Here is a 25,809-nt window from a genome sequence, read left to right as displayed (position 1 = left end):
CGCGACGTTGGAGACCCACACCAGAATCATCATGAGATGCCCAGACGCCACAAGACTGGCGATAGCTGAGGCTCTCATCATCAAGCATGAGTCTCCAGCTATTAATTTACAAACTACCGGATTTGTCAGGACGTTGGAACTGTTCTCGTAATTTACGCTTTAATTCCAATCTGTATCCATAATACCTATGTTTGTACTAATGTCAATTCAAATTCATTTGTTGCGAAACTCTTCCTATACTTGATAATGAATGAAGTTGCATTCGAAACGTCGTAAAATTATAATAAAATGTCCCACGGAAACCTGATTTTTGGATTTCCACTACCTATTAAGGGCCTAATTCGCCGAATAGAGAAAAACAATAAGAAAATTGTCAATAAGAAATACTCTCTGGTCTACAAAGAAACCTGCACTAACTTATTGTGTACGTTGAACGCCTGGACTCGCCTGCTGGACAAAGGGGAGCCAGTGGATGCATTGTACCTCGATTTTGCCAAAGCATTTAACAGTGTTTCCGCATGAGCGTCTGTTGCGTAAAGGGAAGTCTTTGGGAATGGAGGGAAACTTACTCTAATGGATCAGGAATTTTCTAGTAGGTAGATGACAACGTGTCAGTATTAAACGGAGCCGTGTCAGACTGGGCATCAATGCGCAGTGGCGTGCCAGAAGGAAGCGTTCTTGGGCCTATTATGTTCGTTGCTTTTAAAAACAATCTGCCAGAAGCAGTGTCCAGCGGGTGCTCCATGTATGCCGGCGACAAAAAAGTTTGTAATACAGTGAAGGATGCGTCAAATAAAGCGCAATTGCAAGATGATCTTGACAGTTTAGTTAAATGGGCTGATACGTGGCAGCTGCGGTTTAATGCTGACAAGTGTAAAGTACTTCACCTCGGGAAGAACAATGAACAGCAAGATTACAGTATTAGAAAACATGATTACAACGAGAGAGTAGGTAATGATTGAAAAGACTAGTGCGGAAAAATACCTCGGAGTTTATGTCGACAAGGAGCTGAAATTTTCTAAGCATGTTGAAACGCAAGCTAATACATCCAACCAACTTCTTGGACTATTCAGACGCTCCTGCAAGTTCCTAGATGCAAAAGCGATGAAGCAGTTGTTCGTTGTTGTCGTGCGCCCGAATCTAGAGTTTGGAAACGTGTGGTCACCGAGATTTGAAAAGGACAAAAATTTAATAAAAATGTTCAAAGACGTGTTGCCCTTCAAGGACAATTCCAGGCTTGAAGGGCAAATCCTATGAAGAAAGATTAAAGACTGTGAAGCTTCCAAGCCTCAGTAATCGACGTCTGCGTGGGGACCTCATTGAAGTATACAAGTATACTCATGGTTTATATAAGGTTCCCGAAGGATTACTAGAACTTGAAACAAGAACCAACACCAGGGGCCATGGCTATAAACTGAGAAAAAACTGCGCTGCAACTTATCCACGCGACAACATTTCTTCTCGCTTCGAATCACCGACATGTGGAACAGCCTCCCCGATTGCATCGTTGGCGCTCCGCTTATGAACGCGTTCAAGAACAGACTAGATAAAGCTATGTAAAAATATATGTTAACACTTGAAATGCCTAGCACCATATCGAACCCGGTGGAAGTCTAGTAGCTATTTCTAACTATCGTCAGTCCTGAAAAGATCCGGTCAAATGACACGATTTTAGATCTTCTGTGAACAAGTCACGAGAAGTACAAGAATCGGCGACAGGCCACATCAGGCCTACTCTTCAGCGCCGACATCACTATGTTATGTTATATTGCTCACATGACCGACCTCACGAGCTAATGCTCACACGCCTTACCTCACTAGGTGCTACTCACATGAACAGCCTCACGAGGTACTACTCACATGCGGCGCGACTTGTTAATTAATAAGAATCATCCTATTGTAACGTAATGTATACCTACAGTAAATGATCTGCACGCTGCTATGCGCGCGGAGAACTACAGCTAAAATTGGAAGCATTGCATTAGCCGTTTTTCCTTGGTAGCCTAATGTGCAGCTGATGTGAGTTCAATTTAGTTCTTGTTTATGACAAAAACATCGGATATAGTTGTTATGTGTGATAAAAGTTACGACCAAAGAAATGCCAATCACAATGATATAGTTATCATTTCACAGCTGCTATGGAATCTGGGACATGGCCGCCTCAGAGATTCACTGGAGTCAGAGGTTCAATGTAGTCAGAGGTTCAGTGTAGTCAGAGGTTCAGTGTAGTCAGAGGTTCAGTGTAGACCGAGGTTCAGTGTACTAAGAGGTTCAATGTAGTCAGAGATTCAGTGTAGTCTGAGGTTCAGTGTAGTCAGAGATTCAGTGTAGTCAGATGTTCAGTGTAGTCTGAGGTTCAGTGTAGTCAGAGGTTCAGTGTAGTCAGAGGTTCAGTGTAGTCAGAGGTTCAGTGTAGTCAGAGGTTCAGAGTACAAACTAATTGCAGAGTTAATTACCGGACTCGATTTTGTCCGGTTTTGTACCCCCTGTCCGGTAATGTTACCAATTTTGTCCGGTAATTGTTCTAAATTTATAAATATATATATATATTTGTATATTTAGGGTAGAGCCCTTCATTTAAACATGTTTGGTTAAAAATAATGCCAGTTTTATTGGGGACATCTCTTGAGTTTAATCTCTCAAGCTTTCGGATAAGAGGTACAGTAACAGGGTCAATAAGTCTTAAAATTTGGCCAAATGGAAGGTTATATATATATACGTGCGATTGATGACCAGAGAATTAGTTGATTTATATTAAAGTTTCAGGAAGTAGTTTTCTTTATTAACGACGTTTCGAATGCAACAAACATTCATTTTCAAGTTATAAGAAGCATTAAATATTGACATTTTGGTGGAAATAAGTACATAAAATAAGTAAATAGGATACAACAGGAAATTTTTGAACCAAAAATTACTGGGAAAACTCTTTCAGACTTCAGACAAATCCGGTAGTCAGTAAATAGATAGCTGGAGTCCAATCTGTAGCGATGAGGGGTTCAGCTATCGCCGGTCGGTTGTTGTCGGGCCACTGCTTGATCACGATGCTGGTGAGTACGTTCAGCACAATGCGAGTGACGGTCTGGTTGTGAGCTTGTCTCTGGTGGTAAGAGAAACGGCAGTTCCGCGCATGTCTCGTGTGACGTCAACGTGGGCCAAAAATGTAAACAGTGGAGATCAACACTGAACTAACGTTTCATCAATCGCACGTGCATAAACAATTAAATTCCGCCATCTAATACTAATATATCAAATGTTATTCATCTTAAGTAATTAATTCTACACGTCTTGTACTTCGGTCAATCACACATTCAAGCTGTAATTCGTAAAATAGGTACTCTTATTACATTTAGTACGTAAAGAAAAATATTTAGTTGGCTTAGCTAAATAAAAAAATTGCTCAAAGAGGGACGCAGGACAGGACAAGACGTTTCTCTGCCGCGAGAATCAATGTAGTAAGTTGTGTGCTATTACTACCTCATGCCGTTGTTCGATATTATCTTTTAATACATAAACTAATTGACGTGAAAAACTAGTGCGTGAATGTCGGATGTAAGGTTAGGATGTTAGGATGTAAAATAACTAACGAGTCAGGTTAGGCAAAAGTTAGAGTTTTTTATTAAAATTCTGAACCTTATTCGTGGGAACTTGACAAGTGTTTGCAATTCGCACGACTGCAAAATATAGTTAAATTCCTTTCGCCAATTTTATGGTAGATAGTACCCAAAATATGGTTCATAGATGATGCGGAAATAAATAGTACTAGGTGCATACCGTCTATTCATAATTGGTACATTGTATCATTTATTTCATTAAACTCACCTCATTTAAGTGTATTCAGCAGCGAGGTAAAATGAAATGATGAAAATTCTAGCTAATGGATTTCCCAACTTTGATTGATGGTCTGTTGTCATTGAAAATTATTCAATAAAACAAAACGGAGATCGAGAATGAAATAATCAGACTTCACTAGCAATATATTTTGAGTATTAACATCACTGAAAATCATGTTGAATATAGCTAGGTCTCAAACGACGTTTTTCTTAAAACATCCGCCACGCTCATGAGCAAGGGCTGCCAGGCGAAGGGGAGGCTACGCCACCTTGTAATATTAGCCAATAGTGGCGATGACCTCGAAGATCAGGCATTGCTTGCCATACTATGGCATCCGGATTCCGGAAACGGTTCATAAGCTCTTGTAATTCTTAAACTAAATGAAATTTGATAGACTGCATCGTATTACTATAGATAGGATATTCTGGAAACACGGTTACCAAAAATTCAAAACAGTTGTGAATAGAACTATCAGTAGAGAAATCCGTAATAGAATGTTCGTCGGTTATTCTTCGAAAAATTTGCAATGCAGTCGTAATGTTACTCATTTAAAATATTAATCTTGGTTATTACGTGTGCGTACAAAATATAACTATTCTTACCGGCGCACATGCGGCTGAATTCTACCCGAACCTATACTTGGGTCTCCCAGGCAACTAGATTGATAGCTCGAAGGCAATGAAAGATGGATGAACTATGGTTAAAATTACCTATTGGTTGTCAAATGTACACTCGGCAAATGTGTAAGTATTGTGAGATTTTATAAATAGAGGAGCATGGGTAAATGAAATTACCGAAACAAAAGTAATTATTAGTATAAGTAATTAGTAAGTAAATAAACTGAGTTATACTACATCACAATAACTGAATGTTACCGCATGGCGAAAATTTACAATTGGTGAAATTCGGTTACGTAAATTAATTGTAGAACAACTTATGTTAAAAATATTGAATAACTCACCAAAATTTATTCAGCCAATGAAGTCGTTCACTCCAAGACCAAATGTGTACTACGATCCAATTGGCAGTCAGTTACTTTATACCTGATATTAGACAGAATCGCTAAATTCACTGTAAAAGACAAAAACACCAATATGACCTGAACTATAAATGAATAAAAATTGCGGGGATTCGGTTTGAAACTGAATTGATAAAATATAACCCGGTTACACTATTAAAAAATTATTATGAAAACTCTGAAACTATTATTTATATCTCCAGATTACGAGTAATATTATGAAGAACAATTGACCCAATTCCTTCTCTTGTCTCAATGTGGGAGTGAAAGTAAAATCCGCCCACAAGCGCCACACCGAGCATCTGCTTCTCATCAAAATACTATTTGAGGGGAGCATGTACGTCAATAATCGATTATATAAACTTTTTCGGTTTATGGGCTCATTTTAAAGGTCGAAGAATTGCGCATTTAAAGAGCCCAAAGCCATATTTTAGCGATAAATTTTTCGTTCACGACAGCCGTCGAAGCATAAGCACTTCTGGTAATTTCCACACGGCTGAATCGCATAGTTACTATCGTGAATGTAGCTGCTGTTCTATAGCTCTCCTCATCACTGCTAGACGATCTTCAACAACAATGCCGAAACGAAAACAGCATGGAGTCTTCATATTGCCCTCAATAGCAAAGAAAGCCAAACAATGAAGTACTGAAAAAGAAGATACGGTGCTTCCCATGCAAAATATTCTGCGCCGCAGGAAAGATCTCCAGCAGATTTCGTACGCCACGTATGTGCAGCCGACTGCAGAGCCGACTCCAAAGAATGAACAAAATTATGTGATTTCCGCTTCATTTCATGAGCAGTTTGCTAGTGCCATTCCATGCGTTGAATGTGGTGCGCCTAGCACGGTATCCGTGGTGTGCAATCACATTGTGTCCATGGTGATTAAGCAATCAATGCTCTGTGTGTGAAGTCTAAACTTGACTACAATGAGTCATGTGGTGCATGATGATACCCTCTTTTAAGAGTAATAGACTTTTTACTAGTAAATTACAAAGCCGGTGAACCAGTGCCAAGCTGTGGATGAAACCTACACCTTCCATGATCATAGATTTCAGTTTTTGGCTCTTCTGAAAACTTGATATTTTAATCTTAAAAATCAATCTCCTCATATGATTTTCAAGCTACAGCATTGAAAGATACACCATTCGATTAGTAAAAACCAGATCCAGCGATCATCCGGTCACTTTTTCAGATTTTTTATTATATATTGAAAAAAGGGAGGGGGGAGGAGGAGGGGCCAAAATTGAAAAAAATCACAAAAATGAGGAAAAAATTGGAAAAAGTGATCGGACGATCGCTAGATATGGTTTTTACTAATCAAATGATATGTCTCATTTTGAAGCACGTTAAATGAATGAGGATTGAGGAGGTATATTTTCACCATTCACATTTTATTGCTGTTTTGTATGAATTTCACGTTTTCTTTCAGTTTTTCGACAAATTTCCATGAGAAAAAATGTCTTGGATTTCTTTTTTACATACGTGTACCAGTTTCAAATGATCCGTCCATAAATAAAAAAGTTTTTTGACGTACATGCTCCCCTTAAAGCGTGCAGTCAAGTGTTCAGGAGGCCTCATGAACACGTGGTCTGTATCCATGAACACCACCGCTTCATGCTAGCCTTTGGTATGAAAACTGGGCGGTAGATCAGTGAGAGGTGAATTCTGAGTTGTTAAGGAAACACAATCAAACTGAAACAAAATATTGAATAAAATCACGCATGTTTTCAGATAATCTATTGATATTTTGCTCTCACGATGGAGTGAAAGAAAAAATTCTGATGCAACTATCGCTTAGTAACGTTTATTGTAGGAATTTTTCCTGGAGTCCAGTCCAGTAATGCGGCAGATTTCCTTATAGTTCCAATATTTCATCAGATATCCTGATGGAATTATACTACAAATTTGCCCTTGATTGATGTGGAAATTTGTTAGAGATTGGACATCTTCTGAGTCCGAACTCTGGTGGCGGAGGTCAACCTGTTATAAAATCGAGTTTAATTTTCCTGTTGCGCGTTGGGCAGGCCACAGCTCCTGCTTGAGGCAAGTCCGGCCGTAAATTTGTCCAAGACGTGCTTGAGACGTCTCGGACAACTTTACGGCCGGACTTGCGGCCGGTCTGACGACCAATCTCCAATTCAGTGAACAAAGAATATCTCCCAGAGTAATGAACGTAGCTCGATGAAACTTGGTACAAATATTCATTAAGACCTTACGGTGATGATTAGGTCGTGAAAAAATTTTAATTTCACCTTCATTCGTGAGTTATATGACGAGTGAACTATACACATAAACTGCGAACTATAATTCGCAGTGAACTATTCATTTCTTACAAAGGACTGAACAGATGTGAAAGAAATTTTGAACATACATTCCTAAATATCCAACGGTGATGTATAGCGCGTGAAAATTTGTTAGATTTTGCCTTCGTTCGCAAGTATTTTTTCCATTTTATCCTCATTCGTGATTTAAAAAGCAACACGTGCTTAAATTTGCAGTGAACAAGAAATTTCTTCTCAACTACTTAACAGATTCGAATGAAACTTGCCGGCGATGTCGGCGCTGAATAGTAGGCCTGATATGGCCTGTTCGCCGATTCTTGTACTTTTCGTGACATGTTCACAGAAGATCCAAAAGCATGTTCTTTGACCGGATTTTTTCAAGACTGACGATAGTTTGAAATAGCTACTAGACTTCCACCGGGTTCGATATGGTGCTAGGCATTTCAAGTCTGAACATATATTTTTCCATAGCTTTAGTCTGTTCTTGAACGCGCACAAACGCGGAGCGCCAACGATGCAATAAGGGAGGCTCATGTTCCACATGTTGGTGACTCGAAGCGAGAAGAAATGTTGCCGCATGGATATGTTACAACGCAGCTTTTTTAATTTATAGCCGTAGGACCTTGTTTAAACCATGAATATACTTGTATGCTTCAATGAGGTCCCCACGAAGACGTCGATAACTGAGGCTTGGAAGCTTCATAATCTTTAATCTTTCCTCATAGGACTTGCCTTTCAAGCCCGGAACTATCCTTGTTGCGCGTCTTTGTACACTCTCTATTAAATTTTTGTCCTTTTCAAATTTCGGTGACCAAACGACGTTTCCAGACTCTAGGTTCGGGCGCTCGACAGCAACAAACAACTGCTTTATCGCTTCTGCATCTAGGAACTCGAAAGAGCGGCTGATCAGTCAAAGACGTTTATTGGTTCTATTAACTTCACCTTCAATATGCTCAGAAAATTTCAACTCATTGTCGGTATTGGCTCCCAAATCTTTTTCCATTGTCGACTTCGACATCCACCGTGTCTTATCATACTGTAATCTTGCTGTTCATTATTCTTGCCAAGGTGGATAACTTTACATTTGTCAGCGTTAAAACGCAGCAGCCACTTATCAGCCCATTCAACCAGCCTGTCAAGATCAGGAGACCTCAAGATTGATTGCCGCACTGCTTCGACATGCTGCGAAGATCTTGCAGCGCTTTGATGACCTGGTTTCTTCTTCACATCTCCAGATTCCCTGAACTTCATCCACGAAACGACACTCGTGATACTCGTGAAATTATAACAGACTTTTTGCCGCTTCAAAGTGAGTAAATTTTTAAGTTTGGGAGAACTTTCGAGCTGAATTTAGAAAGTTATGCATACTAACTTAATATTAGAAACGGCTGAACTCGTGAAATTATAACAGACTTTCTCCCGCTTTAATGTGAATAAATTTCTAGGTTTGGGAGAACTTTCGAGTTGCATTTAGATAGATATGATCATTAACTCTATTTTAGAAACGGCTGACCTGATAATCGTGAAATTATAACAGACTTTCTCCCGCTTTAATGTGAATAAATTTCTAGGTTTGGGAGAACTTTCAAATTGAATTTATGAAGATACTAATTTTATTTTAGAAACGGCAGAACTGTTATTCGTGAAATTGTATTAGACTTTTTGCAGCTATAAACTGAATAAATTTCTAGATTTGGGAGAACTTTCGAGCTAAATTTAAAAGTTTGGATCATAAACAATTATTTTGAAGCGACTGAACTGTTACTCGTGAAATTATAAGACTTTTTTTCGCTTTAAAATGAATAAATTTCTAGGTTTGGGAGACTTTTCGAGTTGCATTTAGAAAGTTAACAATACTATTTCTGTTCTGAAAAACAGAAACCAACATTGGAGGCCTGCACCAGCATAGTTATGCGGTGCCCTGACCCATCGTGAAATTATAACAGACTTTTTCCCGCTCTAAAGTGAATAAATTTCTATGTTTGAGAGAACTTCTGAGTCAAATTTAAAAATTTATGAATACTATTTATATTATAGAAACGGCTGAACTCGTTAAATTAAAACAAAATTTTCGCTATTCTAAATAATATTTAATATCAGTAATATTAATTAATATGTTAATATTTACTCCATTATTTATTAAAATTACAGCCAGCTCAAAAGTAGAACTAGTACCAGACTACCAGTGTAGTAGCAGACTAGCTTGGTCAGTAGCAGCTTTTAATCACTAGGTGCTAGTATCAAGCACTAGCCCTAGTGCTTGATACTAGCCTAACTTGACTTAGTAAGAAAACCAGGGCAGTACGAGTACCAGGCAAGTGGAAGTAAGCAGTTTCATATAACGATGTCTTTATAACAGTAAAATCATCCTGGTCTGCAAAATATATTAAATAACGTCTCAACTTTGATATTATGAACCAAACCACTAACAGGATTTTGGAAGTCACAGTCACATCACTGAAACTGAATCACTAAATCACTACTGGTACAGTAGTTAATATGGGCCAGACGCCCATATTAGTACAGTAGTTGGACGTTTGGGCCAGATGCCACATGACTGGCCATAGCTGAGGCTCTCATCACAAGCAGGAGTCTCCAGCTATTAATTTACAAACTACCGGATTTCAGGACATTGCAAATGTTCTCGTAATTTAAGCTTTGATTTCAATCTGTATCCATAATACCTATGTTTGTTACTAATGTCATTTAAAAAATTCAATTTCAAGCGCTGCAAAACATCTTCATCTTCTACTTGATAATGAATGAAGTTGCATTCGAAACGTCGTAAAATTTGAATTATAATAGAATGTCCCTTGGAAACCTGATATTTAACTTTTCAGTTCCTCTCAAGAGCCTAATTAGCCAAATAGAGAAAAACAATAAGAAAATTGGATACGTATATATATATATATATATTATTATAAGATGGCAGAAATTTCTTGATTATATGCGTACAATTTATGACCAGAGAGTGCATTTGAATTTTCAAGGAGTTGAACAATTCTTAGATGACGTTGGTAGATCAAAAGGCAGATTTAGCTCTGTCTCTTATACACATCTAGATGTGTATAAGAGACAGGTTTTCAATGAGCCTTTTTAATTCATCAATAATCTTGTGACGAAGTTGCTCGCTTTTAACACTTTGAGACAGTTTGAGTTTCTTTTCTGAGTCTTCAAATTTCATATTTTGGGTTTTACTGTTGATTTTTNGGGCTCTGTCAATGCCTCTACGTCGGCCAAGTGCTACCCAGAACTTGCGCAGGACCTGGATGTAGCGCTCCGTGTTCACAGTCAAGGACCGCTCGTCATCGTCCTCAAACCAGAATGGCCCGATAATGCCATGAGTTGAAATGGCCACCCAGGCAGTACACTTGACAGAGTGCAAGGGCCTTTGCAGGCAGTGGTCAGGGGGTGTGCTGCCCCAGAAAATGTTATTCTTAGAGTTAACGTGCCCAGACAGCAGAAAGTGGGCCTCGTCTGAAAACCACATGTTGTCGAGAAATTCCGGTTCATCATCAATCTTGTCTGACAACCACTGGCACATGGTGACTCGCTTCCGCATGTCGTCAGCTGTGAGCTTGTGCTTGATTTGAATCCTGTAGGGATACAGATGGAGATCTGAGATCAAAATTCTTCTTACAGACTCCCGGTTGATGCCAAGCTCTTGACTTCGCCGACGCACAGACTTGCTTGGGCTGTGGACAACAGAGTCTCTGACTGCAGCAACATTGTCTTGTGTCCGTGATGATTTTGGTCGCCCAGAGTGTGATTGTCTGTTTTTGTCTTTTGCATTGAGGTTATTCACAGTCCCATGGGTTCTGAACTTTTGAACCCATCCGCAGATCACTGAGCTGACAGGAAATTCACGACAATTGAAATGGTCTTTGAATCGCAATTGCGTTTCCCGGAAAGACTTTAGCCGAAAATATGTCTCAACTGCAAATGTCTTTTGCTCTGTAGTCCAAGGCATCTCGAAGCTCACACGTGGTAGACTCTTAGATCAATCCGTCTTCTTAATGAATCTGAAACAAATAACAGGATTACTTGAGTATTGTGGAAATTATTCAACTTTTTATGAGCTCTGTTTTTTTTGTGTCACCCTGTATTGGGACATGGGCGCTCGCGGCTATGTATAAATGAATTTGAAGTTTGCGCCAAAGAGGTTTTTGATTATTGGGAGCCATCCGTCACGACCTGCAGTCTGCGGGAATAGCGGCGAATTTTACATACAATACTTGAACTGAATTTTGGTAGATTTTCCCGATCATAATTAACAGGTAACATGTTTATATAATTTATGTGTGCTGCAAGAAGAAATTTAACACAAAAGGTAATTTTTATGGAATTTTAGTCGGATTCAGCATCCGAGGCTGACTCCAGAGAGATGGCCTCTCTACCTGTCCTTATTACTTTAGGGGGAGTTTTGTCCGTGGCGAGCACGTGCAGTGGAGTTACTTCCCTTCCCCCTTGGTAGCTGTCGCTTCCGAGGCAGCACGACGATGTCGTGACTTTGCTAACTACCACTACTTCAGTGTGAGTTGCCACTACTTCAGTGTGAGTAACGACAGTCAACATGGTCGCAACAGTCAAAATGGTCGGCATCGGAGGACTTACGGTTTGTTGCGGTGTGACTGCCGCCACGGTACCAAGCACAACATGCTCAACGCCGGGCAACGGACACGACTCTCCCGTGAACGTTGTTTCAACAGACAGATAGCGGGAATTAAGCCAAGAATCACTAACATCAATAGGATCGTGAGCAAAAACGTTAAACAAATGGAACTCATGGAACCAGTGCACCAGAGTGTCTTTACACTGGGCCTCTGGCATTTCCCCAACAGTTTTACATCTTTAATCATTGAATTTAATTCATGGTCAATGTGCAAGGTAATAGGTGAGGCTTTGCTGATTTCATAGGCATCGAGTACAACGGAATCAATTTCACCTGTTCACTCTTCACACGCATTGTGGCCTTAATGTTAATGCGATACGTACCGTTTATACCGAGCAGAGAGCATGGTGCCTATTCCGACACGATACCAGCCACTAGTCGCGAGTCGACTAGTGCGTACGGCGGTGCAGTTTTCACTCAAACAACTTACTTTTACCCATACAATTCGCCATTTATTTCGGGTGAAAACACCGTATTCCACAACTGATTTATTAAGGGGTGCATATGTGCAAGCTGGGCCATGAAAAATTCCTCTAAAATTCCTGAATAGTCACGGCTGTTGCTTCTTCCAAAAAGAGAAATCATTGGTCCATGAGATTTCCAAGAAATAGCACTCCAGACTATTACAGATCCCCCAAGTCAATGATCCCCCATCATGATCGATCGACGGAGATTGATGTGGTTCGATCAAAAATATTGATGCAAATTCTTGCTCGATCGACGAAGGCAAAACTCAATTTGGATGAGGACTGTAGGGGGCAATGCCGCGGGGCGCACCACCGATTCAAGAGGAGTATTCTATGCCGATTCAATACAGATCTTCAAAGTTTCTGCACCCGATAATTTGTTGAGTCGAATAATTTGCATCGATCGATGTCGCATCTAGAGTAGCTGAAGTCGAATCTGCATTAATCGATGTCGAATCATCATTGATCTACGACGAACCTTTAAATCGATGTCTAATCCATATCAATTGTCGAATGCCCGGCAGTTGAGTTTGAACGATTTTCGATTACGCGAAAACAATTTTAAAATGATTTTTCTCTCTTTCTCTCCGAGATCACCGACACGTTACTCTTTACTATGACAAGTCAGATTAGATAGTCTTCGCTGTCGAACATTTACATCGCATATACACTTGCGATATCAATTACAACCTAACAAATTCCATTACTAATGATGCAGAAAAGGTACAAGTAATTCACCGCTGTGTGCTCCTACCGGATAAACGTCGATGGCAGCTCCGAGATTCGAACGCGGGAATTTTGCGTCCGAATTCATGCTTCAGCCACCTTGCCCACCAAGAAACCTTACCATACTGAGCTATTTCAACTGCACACTGTAACTGCAAAACGAATGGCTTGCAATCGTCAGGTGAATAGAGGAATAGCCACATTTGTGGTGGAACTGTTTAAAAATTATTCATTTATATTAACTTTAGAGGAATGAACGCAGTTTCTATATTATTCTATGAACTAGATTGAACACAATTTTAACAGGGTAATCATAAATTAAAGTGCATATCAATTTCCGATTCACTATTCTATTAGATTGAATAGCCAACCGACATGTTTGCGCATGAATTTTTCGGTTTGCTCTGTAAAGTTGCCCACACTCAGATACCTCGAACTGCAACGATAAATCCACAGTCGATAGCTCGCCATGCATCTGCATAGATTATTCAGGGAAATTAGACTTCCAAATCTTCGAGTGGTCGGATCTTCCGCGTTATGCAGTAACCCACACTAATCGACATCGTTGTCCACATTGGCGATTGACTGGGGGCCGGCCGCCATGTTTTACGGTTGGGTGGAGGCAAACGGGATAAAATGACTCATTTGGCTGTCTCCAAACGTAAAATCGGCCAGAGATTTCAATAAAGCAAACGATGATTCATCAGAGAAAATCTCATTTTTCAACTGCTCTAGGAATCAATTCTGGAGGATTTTATACCACTCTAGTAGCTATGAAGCATTTGTATTTGAAACAAGAGTATTTCTAATTGCAGCTCTTCCATAGAATCCAAATCTGCACAACTCTGCGGACAGTCTTTATGGAAACCGAGTATGTATGTGTCCATTGAGGTCTACAGTAATATTAAGAACCGAGGTCTTTCGATTTTCCTTCACAATTAAATGTAGGTACTGAAGGTCTCTTTCATAGACAAATTCGTCTTTCGGCCAGATGTGCGCTCTGCGGAGGACGTTTTTCCTTTTCTTTCAAAAGCAATCATTACTTTTGAAACAGTAGCTCTATAAAGTCAAGCATTCGGGAAGTTCCGGCCACACTAGCACCTGCCATACTGGCACCACCAATTGGGCCTCATTGAAAAGTCAGCGAGGTTTACCATTTATAGTTATAGGATTGATTAGAGACATAAAAATTACAAAAAATATCTGTGCTAAGGTAAGATATCAATTAGCAGCCACAATAAACAATAAAACATATGAATATGTCACGTTTTCATTGTTTATAATATGTTTAGAAATTACCATAAAATTTTATGTGTTTCTCTTATTTTGTCCAACCCCCGTATGGTTTCCACATTACGCGCTTCTTACTTCAACACTGTTGTTTTATCTCGTAAAACGATGCATACGACTTTGAAACAATTTACTTTCACGTAATAAAATAATCAATAAATAACCTTGTTTTTAATTGCAAGTGCTGTCATTAGTGAAGTTTGTTCTATTACTTGTCAACGTTATTCAAAACGTTTAGAGAGCTCAATATTCCGTCAGTGATGGATATATATGGTGGGGCAGAGAAACTTGCTTTCATGAAGCATATATTATAAGAAATTTATTTATATACAAATGCATTTTGTTAAAGCATAATCAAGAACAAGTAAATTTTACAATATGTCCGTTTCAAAGATGATATCTCGCAAATGACGTCCGTTATTGTTAATACACTGTGATAGTCGTGACAGAAAATTGGTGTCGACTCTTCCCAGAATATCAATAGGAATGTTGGCGACGGCTTCACTAATGTTATACATGAGATCGTTCAGGTTGTTGGGTTGGGGATGGAACTTATTTCCTCATGAAGGATTCGTCAAACAGAACGAGTTGATAACGCAAGAGCTGATGCATGCTTGCGAACAGAGCTGGGCAGCGCTATTTTGAAATGTAGCGGCGCTAACGCTACCGCTACATGCTCTAAATGTAACGGGCGCTACCGCTACAACTCGTCTCGTTATGTCTCGTTTCAAATCTGTATGTCTCGTCCCGGTTCATAATTTACCGGGACACAAGTTTTAAAGTCCGGGACAGGAGTCTTGTCTCGGTTCATACGTTTATTCCGGGACAAATTTTACCCTCTGTCCCGTTATTTTTTTCCCGGAATTTTCTCGTCTCGTTTCGTCTGTCCCGGTTCATTTCGAGAAAATTGTTTCGAGACGCAGGAGTCTATATAGCGCGGCGTGGCTGTTCTCAACGGAAATCTGGTAACTTATCACTGAAAAATGTAATCCAATTTACAGAACAATTTTTGCTAGTGAAAAATTGGGTTCCGTGATCTTATTTTCCTCATCAATAGAAAAAGGTTCTGTAATTTTTGATGCACCGCAATATTTAATGAAATCGTTTTAAAGGCAATTTTTTGGCATGCACAATTATTTTCTGTTTTGAACTCCACATCATAACTACTAATAAAATCAAGCGTCCCAAATGATCGACCTTGATCTGGCTTGACGCTGCCGTGTTGCGATGATAGTTTAGTTCAGTATAATATTTAGTTTAGTTTCATGGTATATTTTTGCTCGTATAGTCTAGAATAAAAACTACTGCAATTTGGCTTATAAAAATTATGTAACAAAACCACTGCATGTTAGATCTTTGCGCATTCAATTTGCTTACATTATCTCTCAAGGTTTTCTGAGTATTCTTATCCAATCTTATACAAAGAAGATTACATTAGAATTCCAGCATCTGAAGCCGTCCAAACGAGCAGTACTTTCACTTAGAGACACATCCTAGTCTGTGTACACCCGCGTTGACTCGGTGTATTTTTAGTTTAGGTAGGCAGAATAAAGCCTGCAATTCACTGAATGATATTCGCTATCATCAGCTTCATTAATTAAGAAAGTTGGCAGCGAGACGAACGGAAAGGACAAGCTTGATCTCCATTCTGCAGTACAATTTTCCTTTTAATTCAATGCTTTCAGTACAGACACGACTTCGAAGCTTATGAAAAAAGTGTGCTATCGGACCGTATTCATGAATAGATGTTTTAAGACCGATTCAAAATTTTTAATTTTATTCTCTGATTTATCTTGTAAATAGTTCCATAAAATTGTAGGATGTACATTTCTTTCACGCTTATCTGCATGTCAATGATTTCTCTTCCGGCACCGATAAATTGTAAGATAGCGATTTACCATATGTGTGAGTTTGTAATATATTTTTCTTTTAAATTTGACACATATGAAAATGAGATTTATATTAAACAATTTAACTGGGATGGAGTATGTAATTTAAGGGTTATGAGGTTATGAGAGGGTACAACAAGGATCACCGTGCACTAAACAAATAATTTTTACACGTTTGGACTAAATTTGAGTCCCTGGAATTTTTCCCTAGACTGATGGAGGTAAATAAATAATTGAGATTTAATTAGTTTGATATTCCGCTATCTAACTTTCTTCGAATCATTCATGAAATATATATATATAACTTAATTTAAACATACAATTTGAGAAGATTGAGACATCGTTGCGGATGCACAAAATTGACTTCATTGTGCATGATATAATTTTCCCATATTCAAAACATATATGGTTCCAAACGTATCAATTGTAATCAGAGAATAACTCAGTTCCGATCATTTACAATTTTTATATTAATTTTGAGAAAAATTCACCTTTCTGCACATAACTTTGAAGTTTTATTTATTTTTTGACGACACGGTTATTCCCAAAGGCCCATCGCAGCCGGGAAAACTCCTCTCAAATGAATCGTGACGTGCAAGGTATTGCCAGAATACGTAAGTTCTGCCGAAATAAGTTAAGTGTACTTCATACGAATAATTTCATAATAAAAATGTTTCCAAACATTGTAACGTCCTAAAGTTGCAAGACATCAAAAGAGAAATAAATTTATAAAAGTCCATTTTCCAATCATTTCACAGATCCAAATACACATAAACAGAAAAATGTTGATTCATTTTAGTAATATTAACATACATCTAGAGAAGGCAAAATAAATGCATAAAAATACATATGCCGTGGCCTGTGTAAAGCAATTCAGTATCACGACATAATTTTGTAATTGTAATTTATTTAATGGAAGCTGATCGATTAGAATAAAGAATTATTCTCATACAAAGCATTTCACTATCACATAATTATCTTACAAAACATTATAATCATAAAGCGACAGCTCGAAAAACTTTTATTCAAAAATTCTTTTGAATATCTTGTGATCTTTAACAACAGTCCAAAGTCATTTTCCAGGAGACAAGTAATAAAAGCAGCTAGATTCTTACTTTTTTACCAACAATTTCGTAGTCCAAACAAATTAAAATATGATAAGCGAGTCATAGATGTATGTGCTCTTAATTAGACAGAATGTCTTTAGTTCATGCCTAAAATTTGAAGCTACTTCTTCGACAGAAAGTTCCTTGCTTTTTCTCAGAATCAGCCCCCTCCCTCAAAGGTTGAGAAAGTGATCGAGAATGTTAGGTCTCGGCTCCCCCGGCAATAGCAAAACTACTTCGTTCGCCCAAATAAATAAATTTTGATGTCTCAGTTTTTCCTGCTCAAATAATCGTACGATTTCAAATAAACGATGTTACAATCTTTCTCACAGAGCCCGGTCTATCAAGAGAAGAAATAATATTAGCGAAAACCAGGTCCAAGATCCGCGCAAAATTTCAAAACTACGGCGTTCACCCGTCGCTTGGTGTGGCCGACGTGGCGGCCTTGGTGCCTGAAATGGGCGGTCGTCCTGCGCTCAACTGGGTGGTGACCACATGGCGTTCGGGATCAACTTTTGTCGGCGACTTGCTGACAGCGCATCCAGGAACCTTTTATCATTATGAACCGCTGATGGACTTTGACATCCAGCAAGTGAGATCTGGACAACTTGCGGAGAAAGCTGTCCACAATCTCGCGCAACTCTTCTCCTGCAACTACACAAACATGGGTCAAGGATATATGAATCGCGTGAACAATTTCTTTGGAGTATCATCAATAAAACTTTACGATCTTTGGAGATTACATGCCGACAGATGAGAGCCGTCAGATTCTTTGCTTTTCAATGAATACCTACCTTAAATTCTATTTTTTGACAAAGTACGATGTCAGTTTGATGCGTCAGTTTGTTGACAATTTGAACGCATCTTAAATCTTTTACAGAATTTTCAAAAAAAAATAGATACTAAGAAAATTTAACGAGCCTTTCCAACCGAACTCCAATTTGTAGGAAGACTGTATTTTGGAACGACGAAAAGTCAATTATGGTACATTTAAGTTAGTTGTAATGGAATCGAGCGACTTTGAAACTTGTTCGGTAACTATGAAATACAATTTACCAAGCTCTCCTTGTTCTAAAATCAACTTTACTGTTTGCTAAAAAAGTAATTTTTTATTTGTTTAAATTTAGGAGAATGAATGATATTTCCCAAGAAAATATATACCTACAAATTCGTTCCTCATTCAAATGTCTGTTCAACAGGAATAATAATCTCTTGAATTATCGTCCCAGATCACTACATCACGTACGGAAGGTCTCACCCTTGGCTCTTCAGTCACAACAAGATGCTGTGGTCTGCCTGTACCTTGCGCAGAAGTTTTTGTGAACAACCTGAACTTTTTTCTCGGTTCTGTCAACTCTTTCCTTTCCAAGTCATGAAAACTGTGCGCCTACGCATGAATATTACAGAAGGAATTCTTAAAAATTCCGAGTGAGCATTTAAAGTAACTTAACAAAATTATACATGTATTCATACAATTTATAAACATTTTGCAGAATAATGCTTACATCGATTTGGACAGTGTTTTCATCGATTTTAGTAGGACAGTGTTTCATAATACTCTAGCTATTTATATACCATGTACCTGTGAATTTGGCTAAATGTACCTTCTAGTTCAGCTTGTCATTCAAAACTATTTGAAGCATTGATTGTTTGAAAATCGTTAGTTTTTCATAATAGTTATAATGAAACGTCATAATAGATATAATGAAATATTTTCACGGCTTTTAGAGCCGTTTTTATTTTTAAAATTTTGCTAATTCTAGTACGCCGTATGTTCATCTGGGTTGACGTGATTTATCATAGAATAAGTCGCTTCGTTGAATTAATATAGAAAGGACTCATTCTCCAACATTAAAAAATTATGTCGCTTTAACAATCGGCTATTTTCACGCATCATTTTTCTTCTGCTGGAATGAAAAACATGATTAGAATAGTCTTATTTTTCATTTAAGTTAAATAAGAAAACATGACTACATCCACATTACTTGTTCAATAAGAGAAATGATGAGAACACTTCTGACATGCATCCTACATTTTTGAATTTATATATTTTAAACATGATTGACTTGCAATAAACCTGTCATGTTCGAGAAATGAAGACATGATATACACATATCTAACCTTTTCAGAATAAAGAAAGTGAAAACTTTAGTTGCATTCATCGAACTTTTCCACGTAAAGGTATAAATAAAACAAGATTTACATGCATATGTCCTTTCATCGAAGAAATAAATAATCAAATTATTTCCACGCATCATTGTATCATATATAACGCGTTTGATTAAATAATTACATACATACTGCAATTTCAGCAAAGTGAAATAAATAAAACTGCAGCAAGTAATTGCGTAAGACCAGTAATTGCGTAATGCAAAAGAATAACCTGGAGCATTTACATATTGCCTTATATTTCTACGCAACGCGTGCACTAAACCTTAAATGACATAAATCTTGCACAGGATATCTCAGATAGCAAGAAAGGATGAAAATTGATTCAACATCGAAATATTTGTATGAATTTGTAATAACTGCAGACTTCTACAGAAAAATGTAACGTTAATGTTGTATTAACCTATCAAAAGAAGTGTTCCAAGAGCATCCGAAGGAATAGCGTGAAGCCACAAGCCACTCTCTCTCTTCGCCGCCGCAAGTAGACGAGCCCTGGATATTTGGTCCGCCGCTTCCAAAAGCCGCGCTGCGGAGGCCGCGGCCACAGGCCCATCCCAAGGCCTCTGCCGGCCCAAACTCGCGTACTCGGGCAAAGCAATACCTGCGTTCCCATTGCGCCACTCATCCACCACCATCCGCAAACTGTCATCCTCGGCCAGTCGTACATTATGTAAAACAGCATCAACTAGGCCCCGGACGGAGTGGAGTGACGATATGAACGCAGGGAGCGCGATGTCCTTTGACATACGGATATTGCACAACTTCAACACTGAAATATTTGTATGAAATCTAATTTAACTGCATCTTTTACTTTTTCAGATAAAGGTAACGTTAATGTTGTATCATATCGATGAATCATTTCTTTAGATTATTATTCGATCAATATAATCCAATATCCCACCCGTTTAAGAACGTTTCACAGTCGCTTTGAACGAATTTGCCCTGTTTTTCGTGAAATCATCAGGGAAATCATTAGCTAGTACGATTATCACAACATAAAATAAGAAATAGAAGAAAATAATGGGAGCTCGGTTGAAAAAAATCTACGTCCCTCCGCCAAGAACCTGACGCCAGTTTACGCGCAGCTTTGACGTGCGTGTGCTGCTGCTTGTGCGGGACCCGCGCGGGACCATGCAGTCCCGGCGCCACCGCACCTGGTGTCCCGGCCACCCGGACTGCCAAGACCCGGCCCGCCTCTGCGGTGACCTCGTGAGCGACTACCACGCGGCGCAGAGTCTCATCCGGCGCTACCCCAACAGGGTCAGGTGAGAGGCGAACCTTAAGGACCAGGGTCAGGTTAGAGGCGAGCCTTGACAACAGGGTCAGGTTAGAGGCGAGCCTTAACAACAGGGTCAGGTTAGAGGCGAGCCTTAAGGACCAAGGTGGCCCAGTGGTTATAGTTCAGAGTACGTACCAAGATTGGCGCAGAGAGGCGTGGGTTCGATCTCAGCTCTGTGCGCCAGTTTCTGGTTAGAATCGGCGAGGAGGCCGGGCGGTTAAGCGCAGCAGAATTGTAGCAGTGAGTTGGGAGTTCGAGACCGCAAAATGCTGTGAATGTTCAGCGATGTTAAGAATCGGCGACAGGCCTACGGCCTACTAAACGCTGAAACCGCGCAATAATAAGTATTATTATTATTGCTATTATAAGATGAGTGACTTGACTCATGTGAGTCGCAGAGCTCGATCACAATGGGAGAAAAAATTGAAATAAAAAGCTTAGGCGATGCCTTCACCATATCCGACAAGTATGTACGTATATGATTCTTGGTGTCATAATTGCATAGTATCGAGTAAGTGAAGCTTATTAGACGCGTGCGTACTAAATTTAGGTTGCCAAGCGTGTCATAAGATTGCCTTGGAACATACTTCACGAAAAAGTTTCATTTCAGCTATAATATTTTGTACTAACTTCTTTTTTTTCGATGACAAACCCTTGCGTATAATGTAGCATACATTCATGCAATTTAGCTTAACTATTCAATGATTCTTTTGGTGAAAATGTTCAGGGAAGTCATCAAAATATTTTAGTTATTTATATTTATCGTTTCACGAATGTCTTGTTTGATGCCATTCCATCTTGGTTCGTATTTTTTAATTTGGTGATAATGGACAAGCTCTTCAAATAAATTTTGCATAAATAATTTTTAATCCTTTGTATGTGGTATCGATTTTATTTTCCAATACGTTGCAGATTCGGGAAACAAGAGTAGAAGAAAACAGAAAAATAATGTTGAATACTGTGGTAAAAACACTAAAGTTTCATAAAATATTCAGACGGTTTCGCGTTTTGGTAATGTTTCGGCTCATGCAGGCATATGGTGTAGCCGAGAAAAAATGCGACAATTTGGTGGAAAAATTGTCCCGGTATCTTAGAATAGACGACAAATAGCTCATCGAGTTTCATTTCGATAAAACGGATGAAAATTAATTTTGGTCCATCCATTGATTATTAATATGAATTATGATCTTGTAAATAAATCGCTAGAAGAAATTGCATATAAAACAATCGAAGAATATTGGATTTTAGTGCAGCTGTTTAGAAAACTGAAGTCTTCATTCTATTACTTCGTCAGATATTAGGATTGGTACCTTTCAAGATGTTCCATTCGTCTGTTATTTTTATTAATACAAACATATTAGTCACAATGCCTACGACTTGCAGAGTGATGCGGTACGAGGACCTGTCATTCAACGTCCAAAATATGACACGGGACTTATTCGATTTTTTTCGTTTATCGTACGTGGAGGAAGTTGACATTTTCCTGACGTCGCACACTCAAAGGACGCAGGGCGGCGTTTCAAGTACAATTCGCGACTCCAAAACCGCGCCCATCCACTGGCAGAAAGACTTAACATTTGAAGAGGTAAGTGGAACGGAAAGGATTTCTTGATTACAGGAAATCACGTTGCTTTCAGTGTTTTTGATATCATTCTTGTTTCCCTCCAATTATCGTATGGAATTAAGGAAAGAATGTGCGCTGCCGCCACTAAACATAGAAAAACGTGTAACTGTGATGTAAACATATCGACCCTCATATATGATTTTATATTAATATTTATAGCCTGGAAAGCGTAAAGGAAACTATGTATAATGCATTAAATTACAGGTATAGAATTTTATCAAAATCAATTAGTCAGTAACATGAAAAAAGCATACGAGTAAATTTGGTTGTTTTACCATGCCTGCTTTGTCAGTATCTTGCCCAAAACAGAGATGTAGATAAATGAAAATAGTGCATGCCTTTTAAAAAAACGTTGAAGGAAACCATTTTAGGCAGAGGCAACTTCATATTTTGACAACAATGGATATATCTTTTTCAAAATTTCATCAATGGATGTATCTTTTCCCTGCAGGTGGAGGCTATTCAGTCCAAATGCCACAGAGCAATGGACTTGTACGCATATAAACTAGCACAAAATGCTGAACATCTTATACAGTTTGACCCCATCGGGAAATTCACGTTCCCGAATTCCTGATTCTGCCAGCTTTTCTAAGATGGCTATAAATTTGATTGAGCTTTTAAAGTGTGATTTCGATGATTGAGATACATCGCAGCTCCTGCTCCACAACGACCAGTTCTTAGTCTATGGAATGCACGTAAACGTCTAAAAACGACATGATTAGTGCGCCTAAAACTGTAGTAGTATCGAGCGTAGTTTGAGGGCGAAAAATCGAATTATTTAAGGTAAGAATCGCTTTGTAAGTTACGGTGCAGTTAAGAAGGTTAGGGGGAGTGGATAGGTTAGAATTTTGGAGTGTTTCGAGTTTGTCTACATTGAAAGTTGGCGAACTTTTCGCGAGGAAAACTTAAAAGTTGATGAATTTGGCGTCTTTTCCGATGGATTTGGATATGGGTGCTCGCGGTTACGAACAAAAGGAGATGAAGTTTGCGCCTTAGAGATTTTTGGTTCATGGGAGCCACGTACCCGTCACGCTTGCAGGCTGCGGGTGTCATGGTGGCCGCTGCCGTGATCGCCCGTTGCCGAACAATCACGGTCGCGTGAAACTTGGGCTCATCGATACAGCAACGCTTCCTGTAAAAGCATCTACAGTGTATAAGTAACGACCTTACATTCGATATAATTCTGTTTGGCAAACATAAACACAAGTAGCTGTGATCCGATTTCGAAAAAACGAGATAATGTACCGGACTTGCAGGGATTATAAAGCCGACAGTTAAATTATTCAAGTAACGTCAAGAGTACGGTCTGGCACAGCAGGAGCAGCACGGCCACGAGCTTTTAGCTACGTTAATAAAGTCAAACCCTGATAATCATTTCGAAGTACGGCCGTTGAAAATTCTACGGCCCTGCGCAACTTGAAACAGTATAAGAAGAGACGATACCACAGCAAAAAACTACAACCACGGCACGGCTACTTAGAACAAGACGACCGTCATTACGGCAGAGGACTTTCGTGATCGATACGGTCGCGACGTAGCAGCCGTACCACTCGACGGGGTCGAACTTTGAACGAAAGTTTTCCGGTAAAGTAGAAATGTCGAACGGCGGAATGAAACAGATTTGATTTCGAAGAAGTTATTCTATTTTTAATTAAGAATTAAGAGCGGTGTCTGATGTAACAGTGATTTTATATCGCTTTTATGTGCCTTCATTTTTCCCAGCTTATTGTTAATCGTGAACAAGTTTTATTTTAACCCTTATGTACTCCATTTGCCGTGATAAACTTCTATAGAGAACCTTTAGCAAAGGCGCGCCTTATTGACCGCCTCGAGTCAGCTACGCTACCGAATGAAGAGTCAATCTTGTACACTGAAAGTGCAAAGAAAATTGTTTATGTGAAGAGTACGAAAATAATAAATAATAATAACGAAACAGAAGTGATTTCATAAATAATAAGGTGGCGTGAAATTTTTCGTAAGACTATTTTTATAACGTTATTAACAGTGGTATGAAGTTATTAGTTTACTGGTTACATAGGACAGTGCACTGAGTTCTAAAAATATCAAATCTTTATACTATCTTTTATAGATGTATATAAAATCATGTCAGATTCGCATCCATTACGGATGTATGCGTATCGTAGATGCGGGGTACTAAAAGCTACTAGTATGGAATTTAAATGGACCTAATTTATTCTACTTCATCATAAATCATGAAATTTAATTTAAAACCAGATTGTTAGCAACTATAATTCTAAAGCTTTCGTCGCCTTAAGAAATGCACCACTGGTACTTGATATTTGGCGGATATTTTTATCGATATTAGAAATTATTATTTCATAATAATTACGACGATCAATTTGGTTTATCCAGTATATAGATGTCAAGTTCCATCTCGATCTTTGAGATAGTAAAAAAATAGATGCTGACAAATGATTTCTAAGAATTGTCGAAATCGTATGTATACTTCGTTTCTAATACCAATATGCCTCAAGTTGAGTCTAATTTTGAATCGATTCTGATTAGTCTGATTAATTTAATTTTTAATTAAATCGATTTGTTCATTTTTGCCACGTGTAAAAATTTTCGATACAAATATTATATGATTTTGACCTTAATAGTACCATAAATTTAAAAAATGACTCGTATTAGAGGTAATTAGGACACCATTTTGTTTTCCAACACTCTTTTTTATACTCATTAAAACTGTTCGTACTGTAGAAAATGATATTATTGTATCAGTATCCAACTGATTCCTCTTGGCTACCTCATGGTAAAAACCTGTGTCATCATAAATAATCGTGCCACAGATACTAAACATGTGTAAGGTACATATATTTCATATACATGATATTCATTTCATCATATATAAATACGCCTTTCCTGCGTCAAATATATGAGTAGGAAGATGAGGCATATGGTATAACATTTGCCTACATATGTCCTTCTGACATATGTAGCAACGAGTAACCAAAACGCGAACTGTAACTTCCTGTGAACTGTAACTTCCTGTGTGCTGGGCTCCTTCCTAGTCCAGCACGTTACCAAACCAACCCATTATAGAAGTAAACAGACTCCCAATATTCTAGACCTGGTGTTTACCAGTGATGAATCAATGTTGGATGAGCTTCGTCACGAGGCTCCGTTGGGCAAAAGCCTTCTTTGTATTATATAATATATTTTATTATATTATATCAAACTACCTGATACTCTATTACCACTTAGTATGTTATTTAGGCACCACGTCTTCTATGCAATTACGCTGAGATAGTACCTGTGTCGCTCCGTTGCTCTTGTCAGCGAACGAGTGCTGTTACAATTATTGCAGATTCGTTAATGATTTTCGAAGTGCCGAAGACGAGCGGTTTTGATGTTGCTCTGCTAAAACTTCTGCTCAAGATACTAGGAATAATTGGAGTGTATCCTTGTTTTCTTCGGTTTTGTGCCAGATGATA

The 25,809-nt window shown here is 38.6% G+C and overlaps 1 protein-coding gene across 1 annotated transcript; it reads left to right on the top strand.

Annotated features, from left to right (window-relative positions):
• Positions 1 to 10,302: 10,302 nt before the first annotated feature.
• LOC108678106 (carbohydrate sulfotransferase 5) lies at positions 10,303 to 24,923 on the top strand (the record flags this gene model as incomplete). Its single annotated transcript, XM_047883480.1, has 7 exons — positions 10,303 to 10,478; positions 16,388 to 16,397; positions 17,615 to 17,950; positions 18,512 to 18,710; positions 20,537 to 20,716; positions 22,114 to 22,315; positions 22,806 to 24,923. Coding segments are annotated over 7 exons (1,226 nt in total), but the record flags the coding sequence as incomplete, so codon positions are not given.
• Positions 24,924 to 25,809: the final 886 nt, after the last annotated feature.

This window comes from Hyalella azteca, unplaced genomic scaffold, assembly GCF_000764305.2.
Source record: "Hyalella azteca isolate HAZT.00-mixed unplaced genomic scaffold, Hazt_2.0.2 contig13025, whole genome shotgun sequence".
Classification (NCBI taxonomy): domain Eukaryota; kingdom Metazoa; phylum Arthropoda; class Malacostraca; order Amphipoda; family Hyalellidae; genus Hyalella; species Hyalella azteca.
The sequence above is the reverse complement of the archived record's forward strand: the minus strand, read 5'-3'. Positions and strand labels throughout refer to the sequence as shown.